This window comes from Leptodactylus fuscus, chromosome 7 (assembly GCF_031893055.1).
Source record: "Leptodactylus fuscus isolate aLepFus1 chromosome 7, aLepFus1.hap2, whole genome shotgun sequence".
Taxonomy (NCBI): domain Eukaryota; kingdom Metazoa; phylum Chordata; class Amphibia; order Anura; family Leptodactylidae; genus Leptodactylus; species Leptodactylus fuscus.
Window position 1 is genome coordinate 132,706,377 of NC_134271.1, and position 15,730 is coordinate 132,722,106.

Consider the following 15,730-nt stretch of genomic DNA (forward strand, 5'->3'; position numbering starts at 1 on the left):
AGGCTTCATAAAACAGCTTTATTAATACACAGCAAACACAATAGATATAGTCAAGAGAAAAACTAAGAGCACTGTAACGTCTCTGCTTGCTCAAGCCTCTGTGTCACCCTCCGGTCATGTACAGTGGTGCAGGAGATGTGTTCAGTTATTATTCCTTGCTTTAGGTTATTCTTGTATTGTCTGAACACTGCTGTCTTCCCTCACCTCTGTAATTGACTTTCCACCACACCCATTTCCTTCACCTCGGTTTCCCTCTGCTCCTCTAATAGTTAATCTTAGTGTTACCTGTGTGATGGACAGGCTATCTGCCAATCAAGTCTGGGGCAGGTTCTGGACTTCCTGTAAACAGATCATCTGCCCACATGTTTGCTGGCTATTGTGACTTTGCCCTTGCTAAGCTTTCTGCTTGATCTTATTGCATTGTTCTTACTGACTTCTTACCTTTGGCTTGTCTTGTGATTACTCTTTTGGATTACGATTTGGTACTGTTTTGTCTCTCTGGCTTTGACCTTTGACTTGCTGACTCCTCTTCTGTGTTGTGTTGTTTTGTCTTGTTCGCGTTTAGTGTTTTCACTTAAAACAGAAGATACTGTCACCCAGTTGTGCCTGTCATTAGGACATTTGTAGCAAGTACGTAGGGACAGGGGCTGGGTCAAGTTAGGACTCACCGTCTGTCTTTCCCTTCATCCTTGGTTTCAGTTGCAGCACTGGGGAATTGCTCAAATAGCAATTCCCTTAAAGAGCACCTTCTTTGAATTCTATTGTTTTACGTATCAGGACATAATAAAGGAACATCTAGCCTTTGGAAGACCCTAAAATAAGAAAAATACAACCTTGGACTAAAAACAGCACACAAAAGATCAGGGAGGATTCACACCTGCACTCGGTCTCTGTTTTGTGGGTTTCCGTTTACTGCCCTAGAACCTTGGCAGGAGATGGAAACCCAGCAGTCAGTGTCCGCCCGTGAACATCTTCTGGTCTCCTCCATGAAACCCCCCCCCCCTTTTTTTTTTTTTTTTGTAATCGGACACAAAGTCCTGCTTGTCCAGTTAAAAAAAATGTTTTTTGCCACAGAGAGGCAGAAGACGCTCACGGGCAGACACTTTGTAAACCCATTCAAATAACTTGGTGACTGTTGGTTTCTGTCTCCTGTCCAGTTTCTCGGGCAGATGATGGAAACCTGCAAAGTGGAGACTGGGCACTGGTGTGAACACACCCTTACACTGTTTATTTATTTTTACAAAATATAAGGAAAGGTCAAGTGTGAAAAACTGTGTCCCCAATGAATAAATAGCTTGAAGAAACACCTTTAACAGCAATAACTTGAAGTTGTTTTGTTGTATAATTGTTTTTCTCACTCTTTTTGCATTATGTTGCTACAGGTTATTGAAATTTATGTGCATTCATTTCTGCGCAACTCTTTTATGATCCCAACACAATATTTCAATTGGATCGAGTTCAGTACTTTGACTGAGCCATTGCAATATCTTTATTCTATTTTTTCTTTGCTTGGAATCATTGTCCCGTTGCATGACCAAGTTCAACAAGCTTTAACTGTTGAATACAAGACCCCACATTCGTCTCTCGAATAGTTCATGGTCAACTCAATGTCTGACATTCTGCATTTCTATTTATCATATTAATGTGGCACAAACACTGGACACATGAAAATCTATGTTTAGGTCAAATGGAAGGTGTCAACACAACGACCCTAATGGAATTTGTCTTCTTGGGATTTTCCAGTTTTCAGAAATATCAGAACTTCCTCTTCTGCGCGGTTCTTCTGGCATATATCACTTGTGTTCTTGGAAACATCGCTATCTTTGTGTTAATAAGAATTGAGTCTTCTCTTCACACCCCAATGTACTTTTTCATCAGTACCTTTACTGTTTTGGAAATATTTTTTGTCTCTGTAACGGTCCCAAACCTTTTGGCTATCCTCATTCAGACTGAGAAGACCATCTCGTTTTTTGGTTGTTTCACTCAGATGTATGCCTTCAATGGTCTGGGAATAACTGAGTGCTTCCTTCTATCTGTGATGGTCTTTGATCGATACCTAGCTATTACCAATCCATTACGTTATTCCGCTATAATGAACAGTCGATTCTGTTATGGGTTGGCCGTCTTGCCATGGTTTTTTGGTTTCACCATACCTTTATTTGCTACAATTGAGACTTTTCTTTTGGACTTTTGTGGACCAAACAAGATTGACCACTTCTTCTGTGACCTGTCAGCAGTGCAAAATTTAGCATGTTCTGATCCATTTGTTAGTAATATCACTACAGCCGGGGGAAGTTTAATTTCAATAGTTTTGCCATTCTTTGTTTTAGTGGGGTTCTATATCCGTATCATATATACTGTGCTGAAGATTAAAAGCAAAGAGGGTAAAAAGAAAGCCTTTTCTACTTGTTCTTCCCATCTCATTGTAGCTTCTCTGTTCTATGGCTCAGCTATTATTGTATATGTCAGGCCTAAAGGTAGCCACTACGACAAGTTTCTTGCCCTTGTGTACACGGTGGTGGCCCCAGTCCTAAACCCATTTATCTATACCTTTAGAAATAGAGAGGTAAAGAACGCTGTTAGAAAACTAGCTAGACAGGTTATCACGAAGTCTCAATGTTAAAAAGTCACACAACTTCATGAAACTTTCAGGGATCAGGGTCTTCAGTTTTCCAAATAATCACATAAAAAAATCATCTTTTGCTTGGCACATTGTAATTTTTTTTTTTTTAATTTCCTTCATTTACTTTGGCAGTTAATTCCCTTGTCTTGTCTTTACACACTAAGTGCCAGGAAATTACTGTTGGATAAATCACTCAGTCCCTCTGGTTGTTTGAGAATTTCTTTGGGATGGAGGGAGCTATGAGGTCACATGAATATATTTGTATTTATTAAATAACCAGCTTTTTATTTTTGAACGAAGGGTACAATTCATAAGGGTCTATAGAGGTGACCTTCATCAGACATGGATTGCATGGACAGAAACAGAGCGTTGTGGAGAGGTGGCAATGGTGGCTAAGTGTAAAGCGCTTCGATTTTCTGCGTTTGATGAAGGCTGCCTTTATAAAACAAAATGTTACGAGAATAAATTGCCCCTTTTGTTCGTAAATGGAGTATTTTTTTTTTTTATGTAGATTGTGAGCCCCACATAGAGCTCACAATGTACATTTTTCCCTATCAGTATGTCTTTTTGGAATATGGGATGGAAATCCGTAAATGGGGTATTTTTTGTGGTTCAAGTGGCCGTTAATAAATAGACCCTTAATATTTCACAATTTTACAAGTAAACTGCAATTTAATCATCATAAATCATTTTAAAAGCACATATTTCAGCTACATCACAACTGCAATGTGTGAACACAGTCGAAATCCAAAATTAGTTGATAATTGTTATTAGAGATGAGCGAATCGAAGCTGACAAAATAGAATTTGATCCGAATCGAATATCCAAATATTCAATTTGCATCAAATGTGGATCTCCTCACACTTCGTGGTAGCGAATTGCATTTTTTTTTCTAAAATGGCTGTTGCACATGTTAGGACATTGGGCAAGAAACTCTGGGAACGCGGGATCAACCACAATGCCTTGTGTTCAGCCAATCATCAGCCAGCCCTGTAATGTCATAACCCCTTAACCTCTTTGTGACCGTCCACGGCATCGGCAGCAGGTGTTAGCTGTAACTGACAGCTATCACCCTACCTCATAACCCCCAGTCGGAGCACAGATCCAATAGGGGGTTATAAACCCTTGGATGTTGGGGTCAAATACAACTATGGCATCCAAGGGGTTCTGCCATGCTACATGTTCCCCTTGACAACCCCCCGCAGCGAGATTGGGGGGTGCTGCTATGCATCTTCTGCAGTCCGGTCTGGTCAATGACCCTGGGCTTCTAGTACCCCCAGTACATGGTTAATCCTGCCCAGAAGTGAGGAAGTCAGCCTATTCATCTGCATAGATTGACTTCCTCTATACAATGCAATACACGAGTATTGCAGTCTATAGTGCTGAACCAGCTATCAGTGCATCACGGGTTCAAGTACCCTAGGGGGTCATCACTAAAAACCACTGCAAGGCACAGTATCCTACACCATGATACAGGATCTCTGCAGCCAGGAAATAGTTGGGTTGTTTTAAACGCAATTCTCCACAAATTATTTTGGATCGAATTGAAACGGAAAATTCGGTGAAGCTGCCAAATCAAATTTTCGCTCATCTCTAATTGTTATAAACAAAATAGAGATGGGTGAACTGAAGATTTTTTTGTTTCAGGTTTGTGTGTTTTAATTTTATTAATGTATTTGTTACTAATTGGAGTAAATTGACTTCAAACATAGTGAATAACACTGTTAGGACTCCTAGAACTTCATTTATATATATAAAAAAAGAGATGATTTTGATATGAAACTATATCCAGTGTTTTATTTTTTGATGCATTGTAAAAAAGAAAGAGAAAGTTGTGTGACAAAATGACACTCAGATGCAGACCATTTTTCTTTCTTTTTTTTAAAGCAATTCTCCCAAATTATGACTAATCATATGTTAAATAGCTGTAGGACAAATTCTGTATGAGATAGCCAAGATGAATGTCTATAAAATGATGGTAGTGGATGGTGAGATATGGAGCCTTAAAGTCACAAGTTCTAAACATTGTTACTAGAGATGAGCGAACAGTGAAATATTCGAGATTTGAGGGGGCGGAGCCTGACTGTGGAGCTGGATGGAAGCGTGAAGAGTGAGCTCTGTCCATAACTGCCACAAAAACCCTCTCCTACAACGTCTCCTCGACTCAAAATGGTCAAAACAGGCAAGAATACGAACCTGGAAGCACCTGGTACCCCTAAAAGTCAAAAGAGTCAAGGGTAGGGTTGAGCCAATCTTGAGATTTCAAGATCGATTTTAAAATCCGATTTCCGATCATTTTCCAGCCGATCACGATCGTGAAATTTGCTCGATCACCGATCGGAATCCGATCTTTTCCGATCCCGATCTTCAACGCTAGTCAATGCTTTTCTATGGGAAAAGTCACTTTTAGGGTTGAGCCGATCTTGAGATAATCTCTGATCTCGATCCCACTGGAAAAGATCAGGTCGGAATTCCGATCTCGATCGTGAAATTTACTCGATCGCCGATCGGAATCCGATCTTTTCCGATCCCGATCGCTCAACCCTAGTCAAGGGGATTTACAGAAATTCTTGCGGAGAAAAGCCTCACAGTCTCCAGCCAGGGCTCTCAAAATGGCACCAAGTCCTAGACAAGAAGCTGCAGAAGCAAATGACTCTGACATGGACAGCTACACTGAAGGTGAGCAAGCCGATGCTAATATATTTCCTGCTATGAAAACTTTTTTTCAAAAGACTCTCTCTGTGGCTTTTTCACCTATTCTAGCTGAATTAGTAGAGATCAGAGAAGTTATGGAGAATGTGGGATTCAGGGTTCGCGCCTTAGAATCTAGCTGCGTGGCTCTCACAAATCATGCTGCTTCTGTTTTGGCAAGGCTTCACTTACACAAAGATTATATAGACAGATCACTAGTCCTTATAGAGGACCAGGAGAATAGAAACCGCAGGAAGAACATACGGATAAAAGGCTTACCTGAGATGGGTCCTGCAGAGGAGTTAGATAAGATGGCGTCTGCTTTATTTGTAGACCTCCTAGGAGAAGAACGTGCATCATCTGTTGTAGTGGAGAGGATTCATAGGGCAGTATGACCACGGCCACAGCAAGGTGATCCGCCAAGGGACATTGTTTGTGGGCTCCTATCATATCAGGATACAGCAGCAATATTGGCTGCAGCTAGAAGCAGACCAGAAGTAAAAATTGGTGATGATGATGCCATTGCAATATACCAGGACATAGCCCCCTCCATCTTGGCTAAAAGACGCATACTGAAGCCTTTATTGGAAATTTTAAGGCAAAAAGAAATCAGATATGCGTGGCTATATCCCTTTGGGTTGGCAGTTACTCATAGGGGCAAAAGGCTGACTATACACTCCCCAGATGATCTGCCTGCCTTGTGGTCTCACCTAAACATCCCACCAGTAGAGATCCAGTCCTGGGCTCCTACACCTCCATTACCGGATATGCCTGAACTCCTGGAGCTGGATCCTGAGGTTCATTCACCGAGGTATGTCGCCGAGAGTCAAAAAAACATCTCCATAAATCCAGATTCCTTTCTCAGGAATGATAATCCCTTGATTGTCCTGGTAAAGCACAATATTAATTAATTAATATAGTAATAGAAACCCATGCCTCTGGGGTCTGCTATTTCTCCATAGAATTGGAAAAATAATCTAAGGACAGGAATTTATATTCTGGAGAAATAGACACACTTATGGACCAGACCAGGTAACGTATAAAAGACAGAGTAAACCATACCTCCAAGTTAACACCAGAAGAGCAGAGAAGTATCCAAATCAAAATCAGAAGAATGAAAGGTTCCAAGCAAGGGCAGAGCCCAAGAGATCAAAGATAAAACTAAATCAGCAAGAGATTGATTGATCAGGAAAGCAAACCTAAATCAGTAACCGGATATACTGCAGAAAACCAGATACGTTCTGATAACAAGCCTCATACAACCAATGCAGACACCTGAGAGCCTCAATTGTAAGCAAGTTCTGACTGACTGCCGACCCAGTCGTAATTTGACTTGTAGTCATAGCAAAATTAAAGTGATGGCTGTGAGCTTTGCTGCCCTGATAAGTATGATGGATACAAGGAGGATTACAGATATTGAGATTCATATCAACTTTAAAGACTGTATATAGGGTATCACAAATTGTTAATGTACATATAGTTTAGAAAATGCCTTTAGAATTTCACTATGATGTCTGGACCTTGTGTCCATCCATCTGACAAAGTAGCCTGATAATTTTAAGGCTCATGGTGGAGAAATGAGTGGGAAACATTGGAATAGTGGTGCAAAAGTCAATGGAGGACCTTGGGAGAGCTTGAGGATCGTCTCTGCTTCCAATTATAATTTTACTTTTACAAGTTGTGGTCATAAACCAGCCATAAAAAACTCTATGTCTACTTCGAAATGCAAGATGCCAACAAAACAAAAGTGATGGAATTTGTCTTCTTGGGATTTTCCAATTTTCATAAAATTCAGAGCTTCCTCTTCTGTGCTGTTCTTCTGTCATATATCACTTGTGTTCTTGGAAACATCACTATCTTCATGTTAGTAAGAATTGAGTCTTCTCTTCATATCCCAATGTACTTTTTTATCAGTACTTTTACTGTTTTGGAAATATTTTTTTGTCTCTGCAATGCTTCCAAACCTGTTGGATATCCTGATACAGACTGAGAAGACCATCTCATTCTTTGGCTGTTTCACTCAGATGTATACCTTCAATTCTCTAGGACAAGCAGAGAGCTTCCTTCTTTCTGTGATGGTCTTTGATCGATACCTAGCTATTACCAATCCATTACATTATTCTTCTATCATGAACAGTCGATTCTGTTATAAGTTGGCCGTCTTACCATGGGTGCTTGGTTTCCATCTAGCTTTAATTACTACAGTTGAGACTTTTCTTTTGGACTTCTGTGGACCAAACAAGATTGACCACTTCTTCTGTGACCTTTCAGCAGTGCAAAATTTAGCATGCACTGACCCATTTGTTAGTAATATCACTACAGTTATGATAACTTTTATTTCAATAGTTGTGGCATTTTTTGCCATAGTGGGGTTCTATATTCGTATCATATATACTGTGTTGAAGATTAAAAGCACAGAGGGAAAAACGAAAGCTTTTTCAACTTGCTCGTCCCATCTCATTGTAGCGTCTCTTCTTTATGGCTCAGCTATTATTGTTTATATTAGACCTAAAGGTAGCCACTACGACAAGTTTCTTTCCCTCACATACACTGTGTTTATACCAATCCATTTATCTATACTTTTAGAAATAGAGAGGTAAAGACTGCTGTTAGGAAATTAACTAGACAAGTTATCATGAAGTCATAATGTTACACCAAGTGGCACATGGAGACAACAGAAGCAACAGGTCCAATAGAGGTATCAACTTCTCCTGAAACCTAGTGGAATGATTTGAGATTAAATTCAAGACAGAATATTCCTTGTAAAAGGAAGAGAGACCTATCAGCGAACAATTATTTTGTTGTGAGCCATGGCTATTACCCTTTTATGGCTGTCTTGGTAATATTATGGCTTGGCTTCATTCCCAGATCATGCCACTAGGTTTGAGAAAAAGCAATCCCAGCAAAAGGCAACCCAGAAAAAGGAATCCATTGAGGTCAATGGGAGGGTTTTTTTTCGCGCTGAAATTCCACACCAAATTCTTCACCATTGTCCTCCGTGTGAATGGACCCTAACTCCAATGAAAAAACAAGGCTCTTTGTGTGATACTTGCAGCTGCTCAATGGGTGTGTTATGGCTGCCATACCTACCATATGTACTGCTAGACTGGAGTTTTGTAGACCTAATAGTCAACCATTTCTTCTGTGATAGGGCCCCAGTGCAGAGTGTACTGTAACCCATTCTGATCCTTTAGTCAGTAACCTGTTCATCAAATATATTTGGCAGCATGTTTCCATTCATGATCCTTTAAGAATGCTACATCTACCTTATTGCAACCACCACAAAAGCTGTAAAGCATTACAGACCAGTCTATTTTACCTGTACTTGTCACCTCATTGTAACTTTCTTGTTTTATGGTTCAGTCATTGTTGTTTATGATAAACCCAAAGGCCGTTAACAAGACTAATTCTTTGCCTATATGTCATTATTCTACTAGTAAATCCATTTATTTATAATACTAGATGTCAACCAGGTCAAAAAGGCAGAATAGTGTGCCAATCATGAGAAGTGAAAAGTGACATGAGAAGAAACATAGTGTTGAGGTGGTAGCAGCATGAGGAGGCCGAAAAGTCGCAAGGTGACATAATGTGGAGGTGGCAGCATGAGGAGGCCACAGAGTGGCAAGGTGACAGATTGGGGAGGTTGCAGCTGTATGAGGAGGCCACAGAGTGGCAAGGTAACATAATGCGGAGATGGCAGTAGCCTTAGGAGGCCACAGAGTGGCAAGATGATATAATGTGAAGATGGCAGCAGCCTTAGGAGGCCACAGAGTAGCAAGATGATATAATGTGAAGATGGCAGCAGCCTTAGGAGGCTACAAAGTGTCCCGGTGACATGTGGATGTCATTATTGTACTAGTAAATCCATTTATTTATAATAATAGATGTCAACCTGGCCAAAAAGGCAAAATAGTGTGCCAATCATGAGAAGTGAAAAATAACATGAGAAGTCACATAGTGTTGAGGTGGCAGCAGCATGTGGAGGCCACAGTGTAGCAAGGTGACATAATAGGAAGTGGCAGCAGCATGAGGAGGCTAGAGTGGCCTGGTGACAGATTAGGGAAGTGGCAGCAGTATGAGGAGGCCACAGAGTGGCGAGGTGACATAATGTGGAGGTGGCAGCAGCATGAGGAGGCTAGAGTGGCCCGGTGACAGATTAGGGAGGTGGCAGCAGTATGAGGAGGACACAGAATGGCAAGGTGACATAATGTGGAGGTGGCAGCAACCTAAGGAGGCCAATGAGTGGCGAGGTAACATAATTTGGAGGTGGCAGCAGCCTTAGGAGGCCACAAAGTGTCTCGGTGACAGATTAGGGAAGTGGCAGCAGTATGAGGAGGCCACAGAGTGGCGAGGTGACATAATGTGGAGGTGGCAGCAGCATGAGGAGGCTAGAGTGGCCCGGTGACAGATTAGTAAGGTAGTATCATCATGAGAATGCCACAAAGTGTCCTGGTGACATAATGTGGAGGTGTCAGCAGCTTGAAGAGGCTACAGTGGCCCAGTGACAGATTAGGGAGGTAGCAGCAGTATGAGGAGGACACAGAATGGCAAGGTGACATAATGTGGAGGTGGCAGCAACCTAAGGAGGCCAATGAGTGGTGAGGTAACATAATTTGGAGGTGGCAGCAGCCTTAGGAGGCCACAAAGTGTCCCGGTGACAGATTAGGGAAGTGACAGCAGTATTAGGAGGCCACAGAGTGGCAAGGTGACATAATGTGGAAGTAGCAGCAGCATGAGCAGGGCACAGAGTGGCAAAATGACAAAATGCGGAGATGGCAGCAGACTTAGGATACCACAGTGATCCAGTGACAGATTGAGGAGCTGGCAGCAGCACGAGGTGACCACAAAGTAGCAAAGTGATATAATGTGGAGGTAGTAGCAGCATGAGGAGGCCACAGAATGACAAGGTGACATAATGTAGAAGTGGCAGCAGCATGAGGAGGTCAAAGAGTGGCAAGGTGATATAATGAATGAAAAGAAAAGGTGCTATAACAGATAAATATCAAAAGTATGAAGGGTCAGTCACAAAATATGGGGCTAGGGGGGGCGTGGCTTGCCGGCAAGGGAGCAAGACGTGTGTGCAGGGAGCTCCGTACGAGACTGCCTAAATCTCGGGTTTCCTTCCCTCACCCGGAGCCGACTTTCACCGAGGGTCCTCAGGGGTCTTCCCCCAACCCCAGTCTAGCTTACTGTGAGGCCCTCTTCACTTTTCCCGCTGCCCGGAGACTATTTCTGTGGCGGGGCCTGCCCAGACGGCTCGCGGCCGCCATCTTAATTAGAGGCCCGACGGAGACCTTGCCTACCTTGCGGGGACTGTGTGGCCGGACCTGCACCGCACTACAGCCGGAGAGGAGAGAACGGAGCAGTCGACACAGTCTTGCCTGAGCTCCGGTGCTACAGCTGCTCCTCAGGACACGCTTCACATTGCGGCCTATTTCTTCTCCCTCCTGCACGGACGTCCGCCATCTTGGACCTGGACCTGGAGTTTTTACATCTCTCTTCATCTGCCTGGAGGTCCCTAGCCCATACAGGGCCCTGTCAGCCTTCCGGTGAGTCTCTGGAGGCATTTGGACTTCTGTGACACCCAGAGATCCTGTTCTGTCTGCAGCAGCCCAGACAGATACCCATCTGATTTTTTGAGATCCCCACTTCCCTTTCCATATTGACCAGCCTGAAAGATATATCACATACTGCGGACTTGCCCTGACACTTGGCTTACAGGACTGTTTTTGTCTACATTTCTCTAGTCTACAGGGTCTTCAAGCCCACCTCCCCCCCCCACCACCACCACCACCCCCTTGCACTTGAATAACTGCTTTTTGATATACTCCATTCTATCCACCCTTTGGTATGCATACTTAATTTACTTTCTCTGCGGGGGCCCCTGACGTTTTTGCGCAATTTTGATCTATCCGCTACTGACAATGGTGAAAGTGGGCGGTAGCCGCCCTCGTGATACTCAAACACAACTGAAACCTACACAATCGCAAGGTGAATTAGATAAATTCCTCATGAAGAAACAAAGTTCCTCACAAGTTAAAACTGCAACTCAACCTAAACAGGTTCAGGATGATAGCCAAAACTGCTTGACAGATGGAGGTAGTGAGGACGAGATGTTAGCCTCCACGAATGATCTGCCTCTCACTCGCGGCTATTTCCAACAGGCTTTAGCCGGAGCTCTCTCCCCAATTATGCAAGAACTGGCAGTCATGAGGCAAGAAATACGTCAAATAGGACAAAGAGTTGAAACCTTGGAGTCCAATCAGTCCTCGCTGATTGATTATGGCTCTGCAGCCACCAACAGTTTTTCTGCCTGCCAAGACCATATTAATTCACTTTATAGGGCTTTGGAGGATCAAGAAAATCGAGGGAGACGCAACAACGTACGGATCAGAGGTGTTCCTGAAACAGTAGCTACGGAGACGATTCCTACTGCAATACGCCAGATTTACTCTACTCTTTTGGGTGAAGACAAAGCTGCAGCGGTTATTATTGAAAGGGCTCACCGTGCCCTCAAACCAAAACCTCAGCCCTCTGAACCTCCGAGAGACATTATCTGTCGCTTCCTAAACTTCCAGGATACTGAAGCCTTACTCCTTAAAGCTAGGGACTCTGATCCAATTATGTTTGAAAATTCGCAGATCTCTCTGTTCCAGGATTTGTCTCCTATGACACTTCAGAAACGGAGGAAACTGAAACCTTTAACTGATTGGCTGCGCCAGCGCAAAATACCTTACAGATGGACATTCCCTTTCGGAATTTCTTTCTTCTACTCAGGGCGTAGAGTCAATATTGCCTCCTTATCTGATTTGAAGTTGGCGAGTGAGCAGCTCAACTTACCACAGTTTGACGTCGAAAACTGGGACGTTGTCACTACAATTGATGACCTGCCCCCTCTACCATCCGTCCAACCTTGGGAACAGGTTACACCCAAGCAACAGAAGCTGAAGAAAAAGCTGCTTAAAACAACGCCCAGGAAATCTCTTTCGCTTCCTGTCTGACCCTCCAATACTGACATTTTGAGATTGTTACCATGTATTAGGGTTTGTTTTTCTTGTTTCTTGTTCTCTGTTCTCCTTTTACAGGTCCTTCTCGCTTGCCGATCCTCGCTACCAGCTAGCCGACCCATATTTGCGATACGCTGGACTCATCTCTACACTTAAGAGTTTTTTTTTTTTTTTTTTTGTTCCAAGGATCTGACCCACAGTTTCAGGTTTTCTGGTTATATCTCATGTTTATAATGCACAATTTTTTTTTTCTTTCACCATTTGTCAGCTGTGATTAGTATACTTAGTATAATATTTCTATATCATATGTCATTGGCCCCCCCTCCAGGGGAGTTCCGCTAGGTATTCCTTTTGTTCTATTATGATTACGTTTAGGTTATCTGTTTCCCCCTTCCCACTCTCCTTATCTGTCTTAGTTTTGGTTCTCCCCCATGGTGCAGTAGACAGCAGATTGACTCTTACATCTCTTGATTTGCTTCCAAGCATAGCAGCTACCTGTAGGAAAGACGCTTATCTCTATGACATTGACTATGGCCGCTGAATTGTGTATTTGCTCATTTAATGTGAAGGGATTTAATATTCCTCAGAAAAGATCTCAAGTTCTTAGCTTTCTTAAAAAGCGTAAGGCTTCTTTAATTATGCTGCAGGAAACTCACTTCAAGACAGGGAAAGTCCCTAGTCTCCACACGCGTGATTATAGTCTGTGGTACCATAGCACTTATTCCGCCTCTGCCAGGGGAACTAGCATAGCTATCTCTCGCAATATCCCCTTTTCCCTTTCGGCTTCATTAAGTGATCCTGAAGGACGTTATATTTTTATCAAAGGTTTCATTAGGACTACTACCTATACATTTGCAAACCTCTATGCTCCTAATAACTCCCAAGTGGCTTGGTTGGTACAAACTCTAGGTCTCTTGGACAAGTTTGCTGAAGGCACCCTTATTGTGGGGGGAGACCTTAATCTTGCTTTAAACCCAATCATAGATTCCACTGGCGCAAGGCACGTTTCATACCGCTCCCTTTCAAGGTTAGCTAAATCTCTCTCTAGCCTTTGTCTTGTTGATACCTGGCGCCTACAACACCCCACTACTAAAGATTACACCTACTTTTCCCACACGCATAATTCATATCATAGACTAGATTATATTTTCCTTCAACAAAAATCCCTTGACACACTAATCTCCTCCTCTGTAGACAATATTTTGCTTTCTGACCATGCCCCGATATTTGTCACAATTAGCCTTAAAAACATCCCTAGAGGGGATTGGAGCTGGTGTCTAAATGAAACCGTGCTTGGGGATCAGAATAATTCCCAAAGGATAGAAACCCTCTTAAAGGAATACTTCTCCCTTAACAAAACTGACGACATATCTGATCCTGTGCTGTGGGAAGCCCATAAGGCAGTTGTACGGGGTGAGCTTATCTCGCTGGGCACACACGCGAAGAGGTCCAGGCAGAAAGTACTTGACGATTTGCTGTCTCAGATCTCGAAGTTGGAATGTGCACATAAACGCTGCCAAGCGTCCACTGTCTTTCGGGAACTTACCTTAACGCGAGATAAAGTGAAAGATCTCCTTAATGTCAAATCTGCCAGGCTTCTGCAGGCATCGCGATGTAAGTATTATATGCATGGGGATAAGGGGAATAAGATCATGTCGGCGTTAGTGCACAAACGTAGGGACAAATCCTTCATTTCGAAAATTACTAGGTCTCCCAAGGTCACTGTCTCTTCTACGGACCTCATAGCGGAAGCCTTTCGAGATTTTTATCATAATTTGTATAATCTAGACGTACATTCTCAGTTGCCTGATATGCCACTACTGGGTAAAGATTCCAATGTTATAGAGGCATTTTTGTCGTCCATCTCCCTCCTGCATCTGGCGGAAGCTGATAAAACCTCCCTATCACGTCCCTTTACTGACACAGAACTATTGGATGTTCTTAAGTCAATACCAATTGGCAAAAGCCCTGGCCCTGACGGTTTACCAATCGCCTATTATAAAACTTTCCGTTCAATTCTTCTACCGCATTTCACCTCTCTCTGTAACTCGCTTTTGTCTGGCCAGAATTTACCCCCCCAATCACTAGAAGCCTTTATCACTATCCTGCCTAAAGAGGGGAAAGATCCCACCCTTTGTAGCAGCTACAGACCTATTTCACTCTTAAATGCTGACGTGAAATGGTGGGCTAAGGCTCTGGCGACCCGCTTGTCCATTTTTCTACCTTCTTTGATAGGAAGGGAACAGGCAGGGTTCGTTCGGAACAGACAGGGTAGAGACAATGTATGGAGAGTCATTAGACTCATAGACCATGCCGGATTCACTAGAACGCCATTACTGTTACTCAGCACTGACGCCGAAAAGGCGTTTGATAGGGTTAGTTGGGCCTTCCTCATAGCCACACTTCACAAATTTGGTTTCCCCAAAACCTTTATTGATGCTGTGTTCACACTCTATCGCCTACCAAGTGCTAGGATTCGTGTAAATGGCACACTTTCTCGCCCTTTTCATATCAACAATGGCACGAGGCAGGGTTGCCCCCTGTCTCCCTCTTTATTTATTCTTGTTATGGAGACATTGATACAATCGATTAGACAAAATCCATTGATAGAAGGAATCACTGTGGGAGACTACACGCATAAAACAGCTGCCTTCGCAGATGACTTAATGGTCCTACTATCCAATCCTGTTTCTGCCCTCCCTCAGTTAACCACTCTCTTCACTGAATTTGGAAGAGCATCCAATTTTAAGATAAATTTGAGTAAATCCGAAATTCTGAATATCACCTTAGATGATATTTCAGTGGCCCAATTAAAATCAAACTCACCCTTCCACTGGCCTCAGACGGAAGTTAAATTCTTGGGAATCCGCATTTCAAACGACCCGTCATATCTCTTTCCACATAATTACTCTTCCTTGCTTGCTGGCATTGAGGAACAATTGTCCAACCTCTCTTTACCATTTACATCCTGGCTAGGGCGCAAGAATCTGATTAAGACTTACATTTTTCCTAAATTTTTATATTTGTTACGCTCTTTGCCTATTAAACTCCCTAGATCCTTTTTTGACAAAGTTAGACGCATCCTCTTGTCCTTTCTTTGGAAACGCAAGAGGCCTAGAGTTAAGTACTCCCAATTGATTCAGTTGCCTTGCAGAGGTGGAGTGGGCTTCCCTGACTTGTTTACTTACTATAAGGCTCAACAATTAGAGAGATGGATCCTACTAACGAATCCGCAATGCGATAACCTTGCTATTCAGCTGGAACGTGGCCTTCTTACTCTGTCTGACAGACTGGCACTGTGGGGCATTACACCTCCACTACCTACAGCCAGTTCTCTCTTGCATAGTACGTTGGCCACCTGGCACTCCATGCAAAAAGTACATCCATTGTTGTCCGGTCCTAGACCCAC

At 42.9% G+C, this 15,730-nt stretch overlaps 2 protein-coding genes across 2 annotated transcripts in view; both read left to right on the forward strand.

The window, feature by feature from the left end:
* Nucleotides 1–1,592, forward strand: part of LOC142214512 (olfactory receptor 2A25-like) — a 49,587-nt gene extending 47,995 nt beyond the window's left edge. Inside the window, exon 2 of the mRNA XM_075283459.1 lies at nt 1,383–1,592. Coding sequence (XP_075139560.1) covers nt 1,383–1,592 — 210 coding nt within the window. The remainder of the gene's footprint in view (nt 1–1,382) is intronic.
* A 95-nt stretch (nt 1,593–1,687) lies between these two features.
* LOC142214513 (olfactory receptor 10AG1-like) lies at nt 1,688–2,623 on the forward strand. Its single transcript, XM_075283460.1, has one exon. It carries the CDS (start codon nt 1,688–1,690, stop codon nt 2,621–2,623), a length of 936 nt encoding a protein of 311 aa, XP_075139561.1.
* Nucleotides 2,624–15,730: the final 13,107 nt, after the last annotated feature.

Bases quoted from the DNA above. Each gene is read 5' to 3' on its own strand.
- LOC142214513 (XM_075283460.1), top strand. From the start codon at position 1,688: ATGGAAGGTGTCAACACAACGACCCTAATGGAATTTGTCTTCTTGGGA.